This window comes from Epinephelus moara, chromosome 17, assembly GCF_006386435.1.
Source record: "Epinephelus moara isolate mb chromosome 17, YSFRI_EMoa_1.0, whole genome shotgun sequence".
Classification (NCBI taxonomy): Eukaryota; Metazoa; Chordata; class Actinopteri; order Perciformes; family Serranidae; genus Epinephelus; species Epinephelus moara.
The window spans coordinates 6,963,042-6,985,166 of record NC_065522.1 but is presented as its reverse complement, the minus strand read 5'-3'; the positions used below and the strand labels follow the sequence as shown (position 1 = coordinate 6,985,166).

General features: G+C 41.2%; 2 protein-coding genes across 2 annotated transcripts; both read right to left on the bottom strand.

The window, feature by feature from the left end:
- Positions 1–4,803: 4,803 nt before the first annotated feature.
- Positions 4,804–9,562, bottom strand: b3gat3 (beta-1,3-glucuronyltransferase 3 (glucuronosyltransferase I)). Its single transcript, XM_050067202.1, has 8 exons — positions 9,304–9,562; positions 8,798–8,905; positions 7,494–7,665; positions 7,185–7,368; positions 6,872–7,033; positions 6,650–6,736; positions 6,073–6,276; positions 4,804–5,788 (listed from the first exon to the last, which is right to left on the bottom strand). The coding sequence occupies exons 2-8, from the start codon at positions 8,889–8,891 to the stop codon at positions 5,690–5,692; spliced, it is 1,002 nt and encodes a 333-aa protein (XP_049923159.1). The 5' UTR covers positions 8,892–8,905; positions 9,304–9,562; the 3' UTR covers positions 4,804–5,689.
- Positions 9,563–10,369: 807 nt separating this feature from the next.
- Positions 10,370–21,047, bottom strand: naa40 (N-alpha-acetyltransferase 40, NatD catalytic subunit). The gene is made up of 8 exons (XM_050067204.1): positions 20,676–21,047; positions 18,301–18,396; positions 16,261–16,313; positions 15,951–16,046; positions 15,310–15,468; positions 15,080–15,163; positions 14,137–14,214; positions 10,370–13,966 (listed from the first exon to the last, which is right to left on the bottom strand). The coding sequence occupies exons 1-8, from the start codon at positions 20,679–20,681 to the stop codon at positions 13,819–13,821; spliced, it is 720 nt and encodes a 239-aa protein (XP_049923161.1). The 5' UTR covers positions 20,682–21,047; the 3' UTR covers positions 10,370–13,818.
- Positions 21,048–22,125: the final 1,078 nt, after the last annotated feature.

Sequence of the window (22,125 nt, the reverse complement as noted above, 5' to 3'; positions counted from 1 at the left end):
TATCATAACTACATGTGTGCCGTTTGTAACAAACCAAACCTCGTGAAAATCAGTTGAAAATTCAGTGAGTTATTCTATTTTACTTGTGCATACAGCTCCTTCCTCAATAGAAGTGAATGCACTGTGGAGGCGAAGCGAGACCCATCCAAGATGGCGGCCGGCGAGGACGTCGGCTCTGATGGGCAGCGGCAGTCAATGCGGCGTCTATGTATATATGTCTGTGGTGGGGAACCCCTCCGTGTGGACTTTGCATGTTCTCCCTGTGTTGGCATGGGTTTTCTTCTGGTACTCCAGCTTCCTCCCACAGTCTAAAGAAATGCAGGTTAATTGGTGACTCTAAATTGGCCGTAGGTGTGAATGTGAGTGTGAATGGTTGTCTGTCTCTATGTGTCAGCCCTGTGATAGTCTGGCGATCTGTCCAGGGTGTACCCCGCCTCTTGCTCAATGTCAGCTGGGACAGGCTTCAGCCCACCTATGACCCTCAAGAGGATAAGCGACTACGGAAATGAATGAAATGATATAGTGGTCTAGCTAAAATTAAATTATCGCACTCTTGTGAAAAAAAATTCTAAGTTTAAAGGCATATCAATTGGCTTATGATGTTTGAAATTAAAGCGCATAAAAGTGAATAATTTTAATGCAGTAAATCCAACTTTAATCTGATTTAACAACACAAAACTGAGTAGCTTTAATTGTAAAACTGATAGTTCATTTGTTTTAATTTTATTTAGATAGCCCAATATCTCAAATGACAAATTTGCCTCAAGGGACTTTCTCATTAATTACACATTAATAGCTCTGCAAACCATCCATTAGTGTCATGAGAAATCCTACAATTGTATCCAGTGTTGGGAAAGTTATGTTTGAAATGTTATGGGTTACAGACTTTTTGCTGCCTTGTTAAAAACGTAATAAGTAATGTCACTATTTCAAGTACATCAAAGTAATCTAACTTATTAAACTTTATTATGTTTTCATGACTTTTCGAACAAATGTTTTAAACTGGGCAATTAAGATGATAAATGTCAGGAAATAGGCTTTGCCAAAAGACGGCATTCCTTCACAGTGAACAAATGCAAAGCAGCAGAGTGAATTTGTGATTTCAAATCAGACTAGTAATTGTAACTGAATTGCATATCTCTTCTTGGTAACTGATTACAATTACACATATCCCTCATGAATAAATCCTCTGTTACACTATCAATAATTAATCATAATTAAATCGAAAAAAAAAAAAATAGATTAAATAGATTAAAAAGGTGTTTTGGTTTGAGGCATAGTGTTACCCAAATTCAAAATGGCTGCCTCTGTACTAAAGTCAGTTGTCTCCTCTTCATATCTACTAATGTGCCTAAAATACTGCTCTTTACTGATAAGCTGGTATCCCCTCATGGAAAATATGCAAATAAATAGATAAAATGAATTACCATGGGTCACTGAATGTTATCTTACTGTTTGAATGGTAAACATTGTGTCTAGGTGGGACAGGGAGTGGGTGCTGCTCAGCTGTGTGTGTGTTGAGTAATTGTCCACATGGTCTTCTTAAGTCAGCTCAAGGATGTATAGTGCTCACTCACCTTGTACATGTACACACATGCATAGCGTGCAAGTGCGAGAACACGCCAATATCAGGAAAACACACACATACACACACAGACATTAAGTGGAGTGAGGTAAGTGTTATTTAAGGGTGAAAGCATGACAGTATAGATGATGATAGTGTAAAGGTAGCAGTAATGAAACAACTTTCTAGTGTCACAAGTAGTCTAGTCTACAGGTGTGTGTGTGTGTGTGTGTGTGTTTCATTGTAGATCAAAAGATAGTGTGCCTCTGGCTCTATGACCTCAGCTACTCTTACTCACCACCCAGTGTATCTCTATCTCACAAGCCCTCTGTGTGTGTGTGTGTGTGTGTGTGTGTGTGTGTGTGTGTGTGTGTGGATGAGGTAGACTCACACCTATATAACACTCCATATATAGTCACCCAGCAGGCAACTTCACCACAGAGAGGGCGTAGCAGCTGTCAATCAAACAGGCCTGTAAACACCTCAGCTGTGTTTGAGGTCAGAGAATCCCCGCCTACGTGGGTAATCTTTCAGGTTGCCATGGTCACCGTCAAGCGGGGACAAGTTAGAGTTTTGGTGCTGTAGTTGGACTTACAATTTTAATGTGGTGAAATCACAAAAGCCTAAAACATGAGGGATGTTGGTGGAACATGCAGAGGCAGACACAAGTGATAAGTCACAGACACACTAGATGACATATCTGTCAAGTGTGACACTGGTACTGTATGTATCACCTGACGCACTCAGAGAACAGATGTGCTGTTGGCCGCGTTTCAAATTAAGCAGCAGACGAGACAGTCATTCAGCTTCTTTGTCGAGTCAGCATTTCTAAACCAGACGGGGTCAAAATCCAAAATGTGCTGCAAGAGAAAAGGCCTTAGGACAACCGCAGCAACAAAAATATGGTATGGTTATAGTTCATCTGCAGTGGTAATGGGAAAAAAAAAATCATACTGTATTAGGACTTTCAGCAAATCCCCATTTTGTTGAGTTGTGTACTTGCATTATCCCAAATGTTTACGACACTCTTAAACCCAGAGAAATCTGGAATTTTAATCCAGGTAATAGTGCATTTCATCTGGTTTTTATATCACCTTTACCCCCTCTCGCTGCTATAACCTCAGAGGAAACGAGGGAAACACCAGATGATACATCAGGGAGTGAGGAAGGACCAAGCTTATGCTGTGCTGCTATGACAGTGGCTTGTGCCCGCTACCAAGCTAATGCGTATGGTAACATTGCAATTATTACTTATGTTTAGTATGATTGTTTTGATCATGGATGACAGCACTGGGCTACCCTGTGACTGAATTCGCCACCTAACAATAGCTACAATAGCTGTATGAGTCATTCACTCATCAAATGCTAATGCTAAGTTATCAAGTAATGTTGTTAGTTAGCATTGCTTGCAGCTATTTCATTAGAATGAAATGACATAATGTTAATGTCTGTGAACGTGACTTCTGCCTGAGTCATGTCAGATAGATTTTCATGGGCAACAGCAGCTGTTTACCAATAATGACAACAACTCCCATGATCCTGCACTACCTAATGACATCATCATGTAGTTGTTTTGATTGAGACTGCTGGCAGCAGAAATGACATGCTGTATGTTTAAAGGGCAAAGTCAAAAACAATTGAGAGATAAGGGTAAATAACTGAAGTTTAAAAAAATACAATGACATGTTTTACATTATCTAGGGTTTATTTTCAAGGCCAAGGACAGACATTATCACATTGTACAATATAAAGAACAATATTACAGTAATAAATACATGATACACCGGTAGAGAATTGACTTACAGGCACTAATTACACTTAAGCAGGCACTAGCTGTTTTTACAGTATCATACAACAGTAGCTGAGGAGCACTTGTTGAGCTGTGATGCTATTTCGCTCTTTATTCTTCCAACTTCTGAGGAAGTCATGGAAGATAACAGAGAAGTGAAGTCCCTCCCTCCCCTTCTGGTGTCCCTATAGGACCTTATTTTGGAAAAAAAATCCTGTTTGAATAGTGCCATGAATTGCGCGTTTGTGAACTTAGAAGGTAATTTTGCAAGTAAAGAAGCTGCAGTTCATTGTAGCGCCATTTAGTTTTGTGTGAAACTGCTGGGTGAACTACATCACTCCTCTCACCACCAACACCAATGTGGCCATTACCGTGGCACACTTTACTTTGTTCTTCCAGAGGGAGGGCATAAATATTAAAAGAGGTGAACGTCATTACAAGTCTGGCCATGACGACAGCAGCAGCTATGAGAAAGGAGAGTTAGTATGTTCAAGACAAGAGAGAAAAGTTTGTTTTATGACATTAATCACGTGACATTTAGGTGTGTAGCCTTTCTAATTATGTATTTTCATAGTCTTGTACTTCAACAGTTTTACAGTTTTACAACAAACTCCAACTTTCTGTCCTTGAAAAATGATCTTCTAAATTAAGAGACATCATATGTGTAATTTGTTAATCGGTAATTTTGGTTGTGATATATTGGTATTAGCGATAATTGTATATCTAAATCATACACATATGAGAATAGCATGTAAATTATGCAGCACCTCTTAAATCATAATAGTTTCTTTCCTTCTCACTTTGTCTTCCTCCCCCATCGCTGTCTGGTAGGATAAAAAAATTCTTTATCACTGGCCGTTGAATGCCATACATATTTTAATCTGAAATAAGGTCCCATGGTGGGCCACCAGAAGGGGAGGGGCTTCTCCTCTCTATCAAGCACAGCACGAGTAGTTCAATTTATATCTGAAGCTGTTCTCAAATATACCTCTGTAACGCTGCTACTACCAGGGATTTCCTGCCTGTTAAAGGCAAATTCAAGTCTTTTTCTTGTCATCAGAGTGTGAAAATGTAACATGGACGGCGTGTTTTATTTGTTTATTGCATAAGGGATTTACACGAGCGTCAGTAGCGTTCTGCCCACACTCAGGGCTTCTAAATGGATTCCACAAGCCTAATGGGTTTTAAAAAGCATCACTAAAAATATTAATATAAAAAAGCTGTCTAGAACTAGCTGTTGTTATGATACTACTGGAAACCAGCAGTTGCGCTCTGAGCTTTAACACTAAAGTTACACTGGGTGTGGAACCATTGCATCTCCCTATTTGTTGTTGTCCATGTTGCAGCACAGTGTTGCGAAGCTGCAAGTGTGACACAGATGTATGAGAGCATAATAAATACAAGGCAGCAACTATTTAGCACATTTCTTAATTAATTCGTGAGTTCTGTGGCTTTTGTATGTTATGAATATTGTTAACTGTCAAAAAAGCACCTTTGCTCCACAATACTTTTACCTTGATAGCAAATGCAGATGCTTTGATTAGACAGGCTGTTTAAAGATTATTATCATGCCTATGACGGTGATGTTCTTTGACATGTGACAAAAAAAACATCTATGTGATAGAATACAGTCTTACAGATACTAATCACGCAAAAGTAGAAGCCATGCATGAATAAAGTGCTCCGTATCTCGGTCAGAAATCAGTCAAGTTATGTTAGTGGCTGTACTGATGACGCTGGTTGCAGATCAGATCAGAGACAGGAGGCTGGAGACAGGTGTAGCTGAGCCATAAAAATATCTAAGTACCATCGGGATCGTGAGTTACACTACAGGATTTAAACTGAGCACTAGTAAACATGTCAAACCCTACAACTGATGCAAGCATGGACGCCTATAATCAGATGCATCGTTCCTCCAGCTTTGAGGAAAAATGTCATGGTGGTTTGACAGCATGGCTTTGCAAAATTTAAAACTGGCGCCCCCAGCAGGCAACTGCTTAAACTCCAGCGTCCATATCCACTGCACTGCTGGACAAATACACCTAACTCACTAAAAAGCAAAAAAAAAAACAAAAAAAAAAACAAACTCCAATACACATACTAACTTACACTGTTGGAACAACACACACACTCACCCAATATATATATACACACACATACGTTTTACTACCTGACACAAAAAAAAGACCAGATAAATTTAAATGTGACCTCTAACAGATATTTTTTCTGTTTTACAGTATTTACAACGCAGAGTTACATATGCAGCATTAAACAGCAGAATACGCTTTACAGTGTGTGTATGTGTGTGTGTGTGTGTGCGTGTGTGCGTGTGTTCCTCAGACCTCCACTGCGCGGTCTGAACCCAGTCCCTGAGCCTGCAGAGCCTCCTCTCGCTTCATCTTGGGCTTCTCTGTCCGTGTGTGCCACACCAGAACCTGCAAACACACACACACATACGTGATAAGTACTTCCTGGTTTGTAAGAGAGAGTCTGAATGAACCAGTAATAGACGTGGAAACAACGTCACCACCTAGCCGTCTGCCTCATCACTCCATGGACACCATGTCATCATCCAACCAATGTTTGCTTGGATATGACGAAGGTTCTTTTGTCTTACGACACATTCACATCATAGAAATCTGTCCCTCATGCTTTCAAGTCATCCCTATGTCTTAATCTTTCTCATTCTCCCTGTAACACACACATAACACACACGTACTTTAGAGCAGTTGTCCGCTTTGGGCTCTAGCTCGTCCATGGTAACCAGCCCCTGAAGGAAGCTGCTCTCCAGGAAGCCCATTGGTGCATCGCCGTCAAAACAGGCCTCGGGATTGGCCAGGACCAGTTTGAGGGACACAGCAAAGCCGGCCATGTCCATGGGGAAGGGGCGACTGGGACGCCATCCAGTATGGAAGCGAACCACCTTAGAAGACACACAATATTCTGTACTGGTAATCATTTATCATCATCATTTGAAGTGGTTCCGATGAGACATTAAAAGCAAAGCAGTCTGAGGAGTCACACAAGATATAATTATTTTTGCTGTGTGTTATTTGGCCAATAAATTTGTGGTTTTCTCAATCTCTGATCCCATCAGTTATCATGTGATGACAATAAGCCTCTGGGGGCAGCGGACAATATTTTCAGGGGTTCCGGTGTAGCCAGCGGATATCCAGGCAGAAGACTTCCTCTTCCCTGCACTGCTCAATGTTTATAGCTTGATTGGCAACTTGAGACAGACATACGACATTTGGGCTCATCTTTATAGTGGTTCACAAGGGTTGAGCTGTACCTACCTTTCCTCCTTCAACCACGGGCCTCTCATATTTCATCCCTCCAACCAGCCCCACCGGCCACACTGACACCCGCTGAGTATTCCTCATCTGACACAAGACAAGAGGACATTTGCCTTTACTCTTTAATCATGGCACATTTAAAACACTCTTCGTCAGCTGTAAAATTTGTAGACATCAGTAAAAAAACGACAACTGCTAAAGATAATAAAAATAAACACCAACCTCTTCAAATATCTGCAGGCTGTATGTGTTATCGTCATCAGCGAAGTAAACCACTCCCTGCTGGTTGTCTCCTCCGGGCTGAGCCCTTCTGTCCTCTCTGAGCCACCGTAGACCCTCATTCCTCTGCTCCACCCCACGAGGCTTCAGCCAGCTGGGGTCACCCTGAGGTGGAGAGAGAGAATTCAGTTTCAAAACACTCTTTAGTTCATACTTGAATAAAGACAAATACTGAATACCAAAGAACTTAAGAAGACAGAAATGTGGACAGACTGTTATTATTGTCTCCACAAATGGCAACCATGTCTCTACCCACCTCCTGCAGTTTGCGGTCCTTGGCGGTGGGCATGTGTAGGTGTGTGTAGGTCAGGCCACTCTTCACCAGGAGGTCAGTCACCAGTGGCGTCTTGTGTGGCGAGTCCTCAACCAAAATCCAGTGGAGCTGAGGAACATGGAGGAAGGTCTGGGACAGACGAGTCAGCTCAGCCTTCTGCACCAGCCTGGACAGGGACAGACAGAAATCAAAGTGTGTGAATGAGAAATGGACAGTAACAGAGGAGGGCAGAGAGAAGACGTGGGTAAGTGAGCAGGAAATGAGGTAAGGAAAGCAGCCTCCCTGGGTTACCTTGCATATGTCGGGGTGATGACAAAGATGGTGGGCTTGGCTGGCTGTTTCTGTGGTTGCTTGGTCGCCTCCGACTTCCTCATCTGCTCCTGAAGACGGTGCAGCTCCCCCCGCAGCCGAGATATGGTGCGGTCTTTGGGCATGTCGTGCTCATGGCAGTCGCAGCGCTGACCTGCAAATTGTTTAGGATGCAACAAACAAGATAGTTTAAGGTACAAAAGCAAAAAGGGATTTTTCTTCCCCAGACCCTCCTATAGAGGTCCAGGCTAAGCCCCAAATGTATTCAGCTCCTAGAAACATCTCTGAGTATACCTGGGGTTGTGTTCACAATGTTTCCTAGTGCTAAGAGTTGCTCCTAGTTACGAAATTCTAAGAAATTTCTTAGAATTTCCCCTTAAAGTTTAGACTAGGTCCTTGTAAAGATAAAACTTATTCACAGGGCATCTTAGACTTTAAAAGAGCTCCTAAGGTGAAAAACTGTTAGGAGCAGGGAGGAGGACTTTTAAGAGGCTTAAGAGCTTCTTAAGCAAAGGAGAAAATGGTGGAAACACAAAAGGGGTCAGAGAAATATTCTCAAAACACTGGATGACAGTGACTTAATGAAATCCTACAGATTACATGGTGCAGGGATAATATGCGTGGTTGATCTCTTTGGGGATACACACACATTTCCAACCTATCACTACAACACCAGAAATAAAGTGATCACACTGACAATATCAACATTTTCACAGTCAGCAGTTCATTTCATTTCCACTGGGTGTCCACACCTTGCAGGCTCAATAAAGGGCCGGTCTGTGACAACCAATCACAACCACACCTCCTCACTAAGACAAGGCATCTAAGAGACACAGTGCTGAAAAAAAGTTTAGTGCGCATATTTACAAACAGTAAATGGCAATCCTGCATAGTATACCTTGAAGTTTTAATCCTAACCATATCTGTTGTATTTCAGGACTGAGTGATGGCCATCTTTAACTTTATTTTCATTTCTATCTATCTATCTATCTATCTATCTATCTATCTATCTATCTATCATTAACACAGCCTATTACACCAATGGATAAAGTATTTCTAGACCTTCTTTACAGCAGACATGTCTTGTTAAAGTAAGAAAAGCACAGGTGTATTTAACAACTTCCGTGATGGTTGCACTCTGCCTGGGGGAAGGTCCCTGCATTGCAGGCACCTATATTGGGACACCTTAGGAACACATTAGGCACTGAGCCAATGCTATTCCTACTATGACAGGCACAAATATCTGCTGTGATAAGGTCCACAGAGACCGTGTGGTGACCACTTACCAAGCTGCATCAGTGCATAGACGAGGCCCATCAAGGAGACCATGAAGTAGAGCACAAACACAGTCTTCAGCTTCAGCTTCATCCTCGTTGCCATGGTACCCTGACCAGCTGAAAGGATGACAGTTTGAGACATGGAAAACATCACTAATCACGTGTTACTGTAAGTGTTTCAGTGTAATGATCCTAATTATTTTCTATTATCAGCTATTTTTGTCTCGAGAATGTGGAGATTGAAACTGCTGTTCAGATGTGCCAACATTTAGTTTCTCAACTGGCATTCAACATTTAGCTAACTAGCTAAGAAGGTTAGCATTCCCAGTCAATATTAGACTTAAATATTCGGAGGCTAACTATAAAACGTTGGAGCTGAGGATGTGTTTGTGTACGCTATACCTGAGAAGGTCGGCTAATATGAATATGCTTGCTGATAAACCAGTGCTAGCTAAGCTGTTAGCCTGACTACTGGTTTTAACAGAAAATAGCCCACGTCATTTTCGTGCACTCACCAGAGGCGGGAGATCGTGGAAGACAGGAGCGGTGGAGTTTAGTTATGAGCTTAAAGGTTCATGTCATCTTGGACAGTCGTGAGCAAAGGCACCTCAGTGCATCAAACATCCATTCATTCGGCTTAGCTAGGACATTTTTTGCAGCAGTGTACCAACAACTTCCGGTTTCAGTGCGACACAGTAAGGAGTCCCACCTAGAACGTGTAGACTCACAAGTAGTTCCACAGAAATCCTACACAATTTAAAAAAAATATTCATGCCTTGCAAAGGACGAGTAAAAACTGTTAATACGTTCATTTTTATAACACATGAAAACATAACGAGTTATTACTCTGGAAGTACATTTACACCAAGACAACATGAACTTCTTAAAGATGAAAAATTGCAAATTGGAATGCTGTCCTGATCTTTACACTGTTAATCCACCCAGCAAAACACCACTGCAGACCAAGTACCCCCCCTCATGACGGCACTCCTTGATGGTTGTGGCCTCTCCAGCAACACAATACACCATGCCACACTATAAATACTGTTGAGGAATGACATGAGGAATGTGACAAAGAGCTCAAGGCCTCAACCTGAGCTCCGAATTCCCCAGATCCCAATCTGATTGAATATTTGTGGGACATGCAGGTACCCCAGGGGTACCCCCAATCCACACTGGGGCCTCCTTGGATCAGACCTCTGGGGGTTACCCGTGGTTTCTGGCACCAGAGCGTTGGCAGTCCTGTGGGATTTGAGGTTGGGTACCAGCATGTCCTACGGATGCCTGATCAGATTAGGATCTGGGGAATTTGGTGGTCAAGTTGAGGCCTTGAGCTTTTTGTCAGGTTCCTCAGACCCTTCCTGAGAAGTTTTTATAACGTGGCACGCCGTCACCAGGGAGTGCCATTATAATGATTGGGGGCACTTGGTCTGCCATGCTGCGAAGGTTTCACAGCAGAACATTGCATTATGACGAAATGATCAATGTAATTCACTTCACCAGTCAGTGGTTTTAATGCTTTAGCGGATTGGTGAAAAAAAAAGATCATAGGTGACAAAAAACAAAAGGGCATCTCTTGAAAAGTCAAACAACTTTCCTTTATTTGTAACATACAAATAAAACACTGACAAGGCAGAACGACTTAGTTTTCCCTTTCATTGTCGTTTATAGACAGGACTGTAACACTCACTCTCAAACATGGAGTTTTACTTTTAACATGTTTAAAAAGCGTTTTTTAACGTGTAAAAGGCCAAGAAATGAAAATGAAGATGGATCCACAACAGCTTATATTTATATATATATATGTACACAGAGAAAAGACCAGAAGGATCTGTGATTGTGTGAGGGTATAGAACCATTTTCTAAAATAAAAGTACTCACTGACTTAAAATAAACTGGTTAAGTTTAGGCTCATTTTCAAAGATATTTTCACAAAAGCATTTTTACCTTCAGTGAGCCTTAAAGACAGCCCACCTACCTGGATTTAATGTAACAACCGAGCGCTAATCTAGGGTCAGTTCGAACTCTGTGTCATATTCACTTGAATGCAATTTCACATTCCCAAGGCTTAGGAGCTTTTCATTTACTGTAGCCCATCATAAAAGCTATAATCACCTCCTGTTAAGTGTTATCGCGTTCTTCAGATCTGTTTCTTGAAATACTATGGCATGACACACACATAAAAAACTGACTCTAGGTCAGAGCCGCGACTGATCAAATCCAGCGAACAGCTATCTGACAACATGGCTGTTAAATATAACAGATGAGGTTTGATTACGTTTGATTAACCTGAGAGAGAGACTGTCAGTCGGTTGATATACTACCACTATGTACAACATCCTTTTTTTAAAATTGTAACCTATGCAGTACAAAAAATGACTTACTGTACTTATCAGAAGGTAGTCTAGAACTAAAACAAGCAATATGTTGTTTAATTGTTTTTGTTGTTCATGATCAAACAAGCCAAGACACCAATATGTCATCTCCAGGTGCTGAATATGTTTTTTTTGCCTCTATCCAGTCTGGAAACAACCAGAAACTTCCACCCCAGGATCTGGACTTGATCATTCAAAAAGTTTGTTTTTTTTGGTGATACATAACATTCTTGAGAATATTTCAGTATCTAGGTGTAAGAAAGTGTCTGTCAACTTCACATTCCAGTCTCCCCTGCTTCACATACTTTGACCAGGCATTAATCTGTATGAAATCTCAAGTTGAGCCTTGTTTAAAAAAAAACATTTCAAAACATACCAATTGAAGCCCTTCGCAGCCACACTACATCGAGGAATCTTAAAATCCACAGCAGCGTAAAGTAACGTCTCCTAACACCTCCAGCCCAAACGCAAAATCTGTACAAACTGACTACGGTCCTGGAATTAAAGGGTTTTATGGTGGTTTCTAGATAGGGCTTCTAACTCAGCTGACCAGCACTCGAAACTGTCCAAAAACACCCTGAAGGTTTTGTAAACAGATATGGAATCAACAAGATCGAAGCCTTTCTAGATTGACCGGTAACGTGGTATCTGAAATCCTAAGTGGAAATCCTACAGGAATCTTGGCAAAGGGATTATTCTGGATCAGTTAAGTGAATCTTACAGTACTGACTTTGTGCCAAGATGCTTTAAGGAATACCAAACAGCAGCATTAACTTTAAATTTCACCCAACTCCCCCTATAACATACTTCTAACATGCACTGATGCTCACGGGAGATTTGTTTGAAATATTAAAGTGATGCTACCAGACCCACATGAGGCTTTTAGATACGTGTTCAGAGGCAGCATCACTGCCGATGACTCATGATTTAGACTACAAGTTTTGTTTAACATCTCTAAATTCTGTCATACAAATTAATGACAGTGGGCTGGGAAAAACAGCTGATGACTGACTAGAAGAAAAACGACCATGAAAAACACTTTCAGTTCTCTGCAGTTACTTTCATCATCCATCCATCCACCCATCCATCCATCCCACGTTCCCTCCTCCGTTCATCAGCTTCTGACGGCCACGTCATGAAACAGTGGCTTCTACCAATCCTCATCCACACTGAATCAATATGATTTGCTCATGCTAACAAAATACATAAGAGAAGGGATGGAGGATGGTTTTAGTATTTTTTTTTAAATACAGCTAACAGTAGCATCAACATCAACTTGTTTATCTTCAGTACCTCTTGGAGACAAAGTGAACAAAGAGGCAGGCGGGTGTGATGCGATTGTACAAGGGTGACTAAAGATGAGAGCGACACGAACCCGTCTGCAGTCATCACTTGGCGCCTTTAGGACACGGGGGGGAGGCAGAACGGAAAGGAGAAAGGAAAGGAGTTTGACTGAAGTGAAGCACATGATGCGTAGGTGAATCTGTGAGCATGGAAACAAAATGAGAGCAAATGATTTCATCGTGTCTTTAAAGTTTTAGGTCATGACCTGTATCTCTGATACGGAAATATAACTGGGGGTTAAAGCAAGTTGAACATCCAAACGAGCAAGAGGGTCACTGTGGGATTATTTTCCGGTTGGGTGCGGCTTGACAGATTGACATGACGAACAGATGATGAGTAATGAAATATGTTTTACTCACAGCATAATAAAGATAAGGGCAATCTTAGACATCATGTCGGATAAGTTATAAAAAAAATAAAAGCAGGGGGAGACGCCTATAGATTTAGGCACCACCTGAATAGAAAATATGGGCGGTGCTAACAGTGTTCTGTAATCTTGTAATGGTAGTATAATGGTCCGACACGGTTCAAGCCATACGTGCATATAACTTGCAATCTAACAGGTGGTGTTACAGTACAGCAGGGCTCCTCTGACTTTTTTCTGGGACCCAAATGTGAGTAAATTCCACCTAATCCTGGGACCCTGGTTCAATAATCTCAGTGTGGGGTCCCAAAGCAATCAGGGGCTGTATAACAGAAACTGACCAACTCTTCTTATCTACTTAGTATGCATACTAATTGGCGTGAGGGCATGATTTATTTAGAAAAATGTACTGAAATCTGGATTTGAGGTAGAAAGTTTCTATAATACAGCCTTAGGCCAGGTCCCAAGCCATAGTTTAAGAAGCGCTGCAGAATGATTGAATACAGAATAACACGTTAGGAGATGAGAGTAAAGTGGGATGAGGTTCATGTCAGCAATGCCATTTCTTGACTGGGAACTACTAATTGTCATCGTTAACTGGGATAAGTGAATGAGAAAAGACGGCTTGGACATTGAACCGAGAAGTAGGAAAGAAAGAAGGAGCTATGTGTGAAAGCTCACACTGCATACTGCTTTTCTAGCAGGAAAACACCAAACAATAAACAAACCCGAAAAACAAACAAAAAAAAAAAAAACATAAATCTCAATCCATAATGCGACACAGACATCTGTAGCCAGGTGTTCCACCATCGGTTCATTTTTAACGGCGCTCTACAGCCTGTCAAACTCAAAACGCCTGCAGCAGTAGCAGGCAGCTCAAGCTTTCACACACAGCCATGAAAGTTGCTGGCTTTTAACCAATCGTAAAAGGGTGGAGTTGAAGCCGATCAGTGGCAGCAGCCCCCGCAGTGCCCGCCCCCGTGGGTGTGTCCTGCCGAGGCCTCGCCGTGTTTGGTCCGCCGGCTGAGGATCTCGTAAGAGCAGTCGTCGCCGCAGCAACCGGACATGCTTGGCGAAGTCTCATCAATCTCAAATCTAAAAGCGTGGAGAGAAAGAGAGGGGTCACGTAACGAGGATGAAGACGTTACTAAGACTAACTTAAGTGTAACAAAAACAAATAACATTACAGGTCTTTCCTTTAACGTTAAACATGCCATTTCTCCATTTTATAAAGAATAAGTGTTTAGCAGAGCCAGTATACTCACTGTAAAGCTTCTCTGAAGAACTGGTAAGCCCCGTGGTTGTGTTTGAAAACTGTCAACATCACTTTCTTCATCTGCGTACTAGACAGAAAGAGCAAGAGGGCAAAGAAAAGTTAGTTTCACATTAGTGAAAGATGTGAGGAACGAATCTCCTTAAAAGGTGCCCTGTGGAGTTACAGAACTTAAAGATACACTATGCAGGGTTTTCCTAAAAAACAATGTGTCATATTTTGTGTTCATATTTTTCTTTTAATTTTTTGTACTCAGGGCGTTTATGGGCGTGTACCCCCACAGTGCTCAGGTGAGGTCTGGGCTTTATAAAAAGCTAGCCACTCAATCAGATGCCAGACCATAAGCAGCAGGCATCCAAGAGACACAGTGGCGACAAAAAAGCGAGGCAAAACACAAACGATGGTCTTTTTGCAAGACAATTTTTTTCTATTTCTTTTCAATAATTTTAGTTTTTAGATTTGGCCCATGACACCAGTTCTCAATTAAAAGTGTGTTGTTTGCCCGACCACCGCATTTGAGCGCTCTGCAGAGCAGCATCACATCTCCCTCATCTGCCGTAATGGACAGCCAGGTAACAATAATGTTTGCACTAAGCCTTGGCATTCTTTGTCTCTGTTGTGAAATTAAACCACTATTTAAACATCTTAATACAGGCAGTCAAAATGTAGGCAATAACCAACCATTAGGTTTAACAAGTAAGCTAGTCTGGCGTAACACCACACTGTCTCCCTCCAGCTCTCTGGCAGATTTCGGGGTTCACCAACTGCCCGGTGTGAGTGTAGACATAGAAGTACTTTCCTACGTCCACAAGTTTTTTTGGACCAAAACTCAATATGAAATAATAGAACAGAATACGATTATTAATCCAGATCCATTTGGTTTTTGGCTGCAAAGCCTCTTGAGTTTTACACATCATGGCAGCTGTAGATTTTACCTGTTAGCGATGAGCTGTAGTATCTGGATGAGGAACTTTCCGAGCCCTTTCCTCCGCACTCTGCTCTCTAACTGCACCTCATAGCTGGAGGGTCAAGACAACATGTCAGACCAGAGTGAGCATATTGTTAAAAAAAAATTTTAACAAATGAAAAACATCTTGTTTCCAGTCATTAAAATAAAACCTACAGTTGGAACTTAAATCCACAAACTTGTGGAAGGATATCATACCAATATAAAACCTCCTCCCCACACTCAACGTCGAACCGGAAGTGAGAGAAGGCCACAGGGGCGGAGTCGCCGTCGCGGGCCAGTAGGTACCACGCCCTCTCGTCATTCATCTCCTCCCGCTTTTCCCTCTCCTTCCAGCCCCACTCGCTCTGCTCGTACCTACGGCACAGCAACAAAAAAAAGAAAACAGGGCATCTCAAACGTGACCTAGTGTGCTAATTTCCCCCCTTGCATTTCTCCCTATCATCAGGCCGCCCTGGCAGTGCCACTCAGAAGTGACATGTTTTCTAAATGGAACAAATTTGCTTTCAACTGACTGGCTGCCAATTGCTAAATTGAAAATGACTCAAATTCTGGCAAAGTCAGAGAAGATAAATTGAAGGCATTCTCTGCCTCTGTCTCAAATCTGTCTGCGTTTCCACAGGCTCCCCAGTGAGTAGGATTTAATTCATACTCGTATGTTTGATGTCACTCTCCAATTCTCCTGCACACAAAGAATTTCTGGCTCGTCTGCACTTCTTCTTCTTTTATCTATTTTCAGCTGAAAACCAACTGCTCATATCAAGCCTGTTCATCCCTGTTAGAGATGGGTCACTCTGCTCCTTAACTCTGTACTTGAACTACAAGAGGAGACTTCTTACAGTGTCTGCATGTTGGCTCTGGTGAGTTCGAAGGCCCACTCCACAGACAGCGGGTTGAGGGATGTCACTCTCTTACACTCTATCTGCAGGTTCAGCCTGGATGGAAGGACAAGTAAACAGGGTCAATGTCATCAAGAGTGTGTGCATGTGTGTGTGTCTACACTGTAGTAAAGTGAGAGAAAGACTAAAAGAAGAACAGACAGAAATACTAGCAGCAGACCAACTCTCCCCTCCATGCATCAAATGAAACAAGCACGTATTTCATGAAATACTGAATAAGTCCTTTGTAGGCGTACAAAGTATCACGTACCCATTTCTGTCGTACTTTTTGAAGGCTGGGAAGGCAGCCAGGGGGTCATCGAGCTGTGAGGAGAAGAGACAAAATTAGCTTCTTATTACATTGCCCCCCATTAAAACGCTGCCATTTTAGTTCAGAGTTCACTTTTGCTTTGACATTTATTGTACACACATTTCAAAAATATACTGGGACTGTGCCTTTAAATAGCTGAATTTATCAGTCGATTGTGCAATTATTCAATCGATATAAGATTAAAACTTTTAATAATCAAATAAACAGGTGTCAAATATTAGGCATTTCTAGTGTCTTAGATGTAATAATTCACTGTTCCTCTTTGTTGGATGGTGGCAAAATACACATCATTGGGTTCTGAACCGTTGTTGTGCAAAATAAGATGTCTGAACATGTCACCATGGGTTCTGTGAAATTTAATTGACTGTTTTCTTACATTCTATGGACAAAAATCGATTCAATAATAGGCAGATTAATTGCTAATGAAAATTCTCGTTACTTCCACTATACTTATGTATTTTCAAATCAAACTTCTTTATTTGTGAACGCAGTGAACCCCTCAAAAGTAGACACTAAAAGAGATTGCGATATCTAATCCAAGCATCCCTTGGGTTCCACTACAGGCTCTGGAGCCAAAATAGGCCAAAAGGGGCCCATACAGGCAGGAAAATGACAGAGCTATTAGTGTAATAGCCCCATTAGTCACCCATAATAAGCCCCCACAAAGTAAGCTTTTCCTCGGCCCTGAGAGTAATATCAAATTAGGAATACCCCTCTTCTTACATAGATTACAAGACATTGGGCTCCTGGGTACCGACATGTGAACGATGCAGCTGTATTAAGGGAAAGATAAAAACATCAGTTCTGACTCTGTATAAGCAAATATTTTTAAGGATAAGAATTTTAAAAACCCTCATTTTGAATGATGAGCCACTAGATTTTTCCAATGACAAATGATTTTAAAGGTCATTACAAATAGAAGCTCTTGTAAAGGGGCCCTGTCAGCCCTTGGTCGGGTCCCAGTAGGTCTGTTCAGTAATCTGTCCATACCTCTCCTCCATTTTAAGGCCTAGAGGAACCTACCAGAATCTGAATCTACCAGAAAATATTTGTTTTTCCAAGCAGTGAATACACCATTTGTTCACTTGAAACAATAGTCTAAGTCAAGATGCATCGCTGTTGGCAAGAACACAAACAAAAATAAAAGTTACTTTGGGAGAATTTCTCGCATTCCTTCTCTGTTGGCACACCAACAGTGGAGAGGGGCGGGAGTGAGAACAGCATGCAACACACAGTGCCCCATTTTGGGACAAAGTGACACAGAAAAGTAATAAGCACAGGCAGGCCTGTTCAGAGCTTGTAGAAGAAGTACTGTAGCTACAGCTCGAGGCAAGGGTGTGAGCTTTGTTCTCTACCGGGCTTCAATAAGGTTTTACTAATGATGTAGCCCACCTCCAAGCTACAGGAGCTGTCTTCTGTGTGTTCTGCTACATGGCTAGGATTTAATAAAGCCAATTAATTATGCATAAAGAAACATATGGCACTGCATTCGGCTTTTCCTGTTGTGTGAATATCAATTATGGGTGTATTCGGAGTAATAAGGAGGGCATCCCTGTCTTTTGATGTCATTACATGGAATCATGCGCATGTGATAAAAATTTTTTTTTAAAAATCAAAGCTCACAATGGAGGTTTTAAGTGGCATGCTCGATGCAGCCTGAATCCACTGGAAAGCCTGAAACATCATGTAAAAGGGCCAAGTGGTGGATGCTTTTATGTGAGGCACTTAGATGCAAAAGTGCATTTATTTTTAACATCAACGCAATGCCATTATCAACTGTCAGAATGACACAACTGAAAATTTTGAACTTGTTTTGCAGTCAGCAAGCAGCTAACACCTTAACGTTCATTTCCTGAACAAGATTATCCCAGTTCCTTAAATAGTTTCAACTCCATCTCCCCAAAAGTTAACCCTGAAAGCCCTCCATGTGGCCCACCACTAAAGCATTAACCTTGCCGGTTAATGTGCAACCAAAATTACCTTGTTGGCTGCGTCCACCTTGGCACAGACGGCATCCATAGCTGCCCTCTCTTCCAGACGCCGGGCTTTCTTCTCCTTTGCTCTGTTGGACTTCCTCTGGACACAGAAAATAAGGATAATGTTGTTGAGATGGGAGTAGACATGCAGGAGAGAAAAGTATGGATAGAGGAACAGATGAAACGTATAGGGAAGAGAGGTTTGAAAGAAGACGACACATGGTGACAAGGGGTAAAAAGAGGGAAAATATTAAGATGTGTCAGAACCATTTCTTCCTCACTCCTCCTCATTCAACTAATTTCTGATCAGTATTATCAATAATTATATTCAATCTTTTTAATAAAATGTAATTAAGTCTGTTCTTTATACTTTAAGGACCTTTTCAGACTGTAATCATCTATTCTCCTAATTCACTGAGAATATTTTGCATTTTTTCTTCTCTATGCCATATAATCAATTTTACATTGAAACAACTGTGCCTTTGGCCAACATACAAAAATGTCACATGCATTTATGAACTTTCTGCTTGTGTTATTTAGTTCATTCAGTGATTGTGGTTAAAGAAGAAGGAATCTTGCACTTTAGTTACTAACATGTATGTAATGTACAGTCCCTGTTAGGGCTGTAACTTAAGCCTAAATTTAAGGGGGAAATAAAAGAATCAAGGGCAATTAGTTGCACCAGAATTTAGCTTTTCACACAAGCCTGTGTTTCTGTGTGTGCAGACCTCATTTGCAACAACATTTGACCCCACATATTAACATGAGAAAACAGACTTAATGACATGAGAACAGAACAAACATCAAATCTAAGAACGAGTACAACCAGAAATATCAAAGTAAATAAGGTCAGTCATGCAGCACAAACTGTAATACTTATACTTTATATTTAAAACATCATATTCATCGACATGATGATTGTGTCTATAGAAACAGCAACAGTGGGATAACAATAGCAAGTTAAAAAAAGAGCATTCATTTTGATATCAGTAGCTTTTATGACAATGCTGGTTTTAACAGTGGAGTGTTTACATCGCTGATATTGCATATTGCTCTCGGTGTGGGACTGTAGTACTGGGGAAATTCTCTGATACTGATACTCTAATTTAGCCCGCTCTTGGCTTGATATCTGATGCGCGAATCAGCAATGGTGCAGCCATAATTCACACAAATTACTCTCGACTGCATCCATGCCTGGCAACTGAAAACACACGCTTTAAAAGCTGCAATAAATATGTCTCTATGAGGTGCACTTCCATAAATAGAGATTATTAGCTGTCTTTGTTATGGACACCTGCAATTTATAGACAAAATTAACACTGAGTCACACACAGCAGAAGTGGCGTGACACTTACACTTCTAAATTAGACATATTTAGGTTTTGGTCTGTGATTCATCCAAGAGCTATCTGAAGACATTATCTTTGGTGTTGGAAATAGTGACGGATTATTCAATTAATCAAAAATGCACTACCCATGCTGGGAGGGTTATGTGTATATCAGGATTTCAGTGACATGTTTACAGAAATGGTGCATTGATGCCTCATGAACAAAACATTTTAATGCATTAATAAGTGGGAATTAGCCAAATTCCCCCATTTAGATCCTGACTTGAGCAGAAGAGGCAACAATTATGGGAAGGAATGCACTGAATTGCCAACTTTAGTTCACAGCATTAAGTCTGTACCAAGCACAGAGAGGCTGCAGACTGAGCTGGGACTGTGAAAACACGTGGATTGGTTTATCTGGAGAGAAAGTGGAGGATAAACTCAAGTCTGCTTACAGAGACTAGCTCAAGTTATGGGAACTAACTCAGCTTTACAGCATGAGTGCAGGCCTGGCTGCTGCTGGGGAGAACATTATTCACATCCAACAAGTCTCAATTTATTATAACCAGGTGGGCTAAGACACCACACTCCGGCTTGTTGGGAAAATATACACTCTCACACACAAGTGATTAGCAGTAATGGCTAGCAAAGCACTCGTCATTAATATGGCATTCCTAAGGGGCTAACACAGCTAGCACGCTAACAATGGCACAACACACACACCAGGAGAAGTTAACTGTGCATAGCGGCAAGGACAATGCAGTAATAATGCTGGAAATGCCACATAAAGCTAAGTGTAAGCTCAGGCTAACGTTACAATGCTATCTAAGCTATCTGGAGGTAGCTACACGGCTAACGCAGCCAAATGAGCCCCGGTGCCAACCAACACCTTTGGCTACATACATCCACCATGGTCTCTCTTCCTTTCCCTTCCTCCCTCCTTCCTTCTTTCTTTCTCTCCTCTCACCATCACGCATTTACAAGCCCCCAAACATTCACCTTTCATTGTATCACCTCGCACCGAGACATGAAGCAAAACACACACAACTCACCCCCATTTTGCCGCTGTGTCTTATCGATCCCCCTGGAGAAACACACCTCTATTGTCCCCGTGCTGTACTGTTGCTGAGTTATTAGTACCGTCACTACAGACAGAGAGAAGGGGGCCAGATTAATATGGCAATGATAGATAGTGTGCTAACGAAGCTAGCTGGCTACAGCATCGACCGATGGCTGTGAGAGAAGCAGCGGTGAGGCGCAAATTTGATTAAAACGTCAATGAAAAATTCGCTGTTTTTGTTCTCTTTAAGTCGGATTGGCGCCAAGAGTGCGAGGCTGAATTTATTACAGGTCCCTTCCTTGCCCTTTTCTTTCCTCTCCTCTCCGTCGCGTCCAACTATGCTACATTCACGTGCTCCCCACGAGCTCCGACTTCTGAGAACTAGTGAGCCTCAGTCGTGCTAGCCTCAACTTGTAGAATTTAAGGTACTGCAAAACTTTGGGGAAATTCGTATTTTTGAGACCTTGTTTATATTTATTAATTTATTTGGTTAGTTAGTTAGTTAGTTAGTTTTGTTAAAGGTCCCATTTTGGGAAGTGCCAGATTTCCACCTTTTTTTTTTTTTTTAAATAAAAAAAAAATAAAGCCAGTATAGGAGCTATATAAATACTGTTTAAGTATCAAATCACTCAGTCCACAGACAGGTGCACGCAGTTCATATTCAAAAACTGTGCCTTTAAACTAGCCGTCAGGGTTTCTGTGACTTTGTGATGTCACAACTATAAAGACAGTTTGAAACATAAGCATTCTGAATGGCCAGCTAGTGCCCCAAGCTGTGAAGCCAATTTTCCTAGTGGCCAAACAATGATACTGAAATTACCGGTGTCCATCAAGAGATGCATTGGGCCCAAAAAACTTTTCCCATAGACTTACATAGGGAAAGAGACCTCTATAAATCAGCGGATACGATTTTTTTAAGTCACGACCCCCATGAAATGACTCATTCCATTATCAAGATTTAATATATTCAGTCCGATAATGTCTAGAAAATCTAAAAGAGCTACAAGATTAAATTACTTAATCCACATTCAAGTTAGTGGAGCGCTAAGTCAGCTACGACATGACATCAGCTGACAGGAACTAAACATGGACCCAAACTTTCGCCTAGCAATGTAATTCCATTGAAACGGTCTATGGAGATAGAAAAATGGAACATTTTAGACAGGGTGATTACAGGTATATTCAGGTGGACAAAATGAGACAAATATTGTGTTTTCTTTAACAATAAAACATGTACACATGTTCCGGTAGAAACCCAAAATACAAGTATGAATCTGAGTATGAGCAAAATATGGGACCTTTAAGACTTGCTTTATCTAAAAAATCAATGAAAAACTGCTTAATTTACAGTGTATAAAGGCAGTTCAAAGTGCTTTACATAAAATATCTAGAGCATCAAGACAGAGTCCAAAAAAGAAAACACATTATGAAGAGAGCTAAAA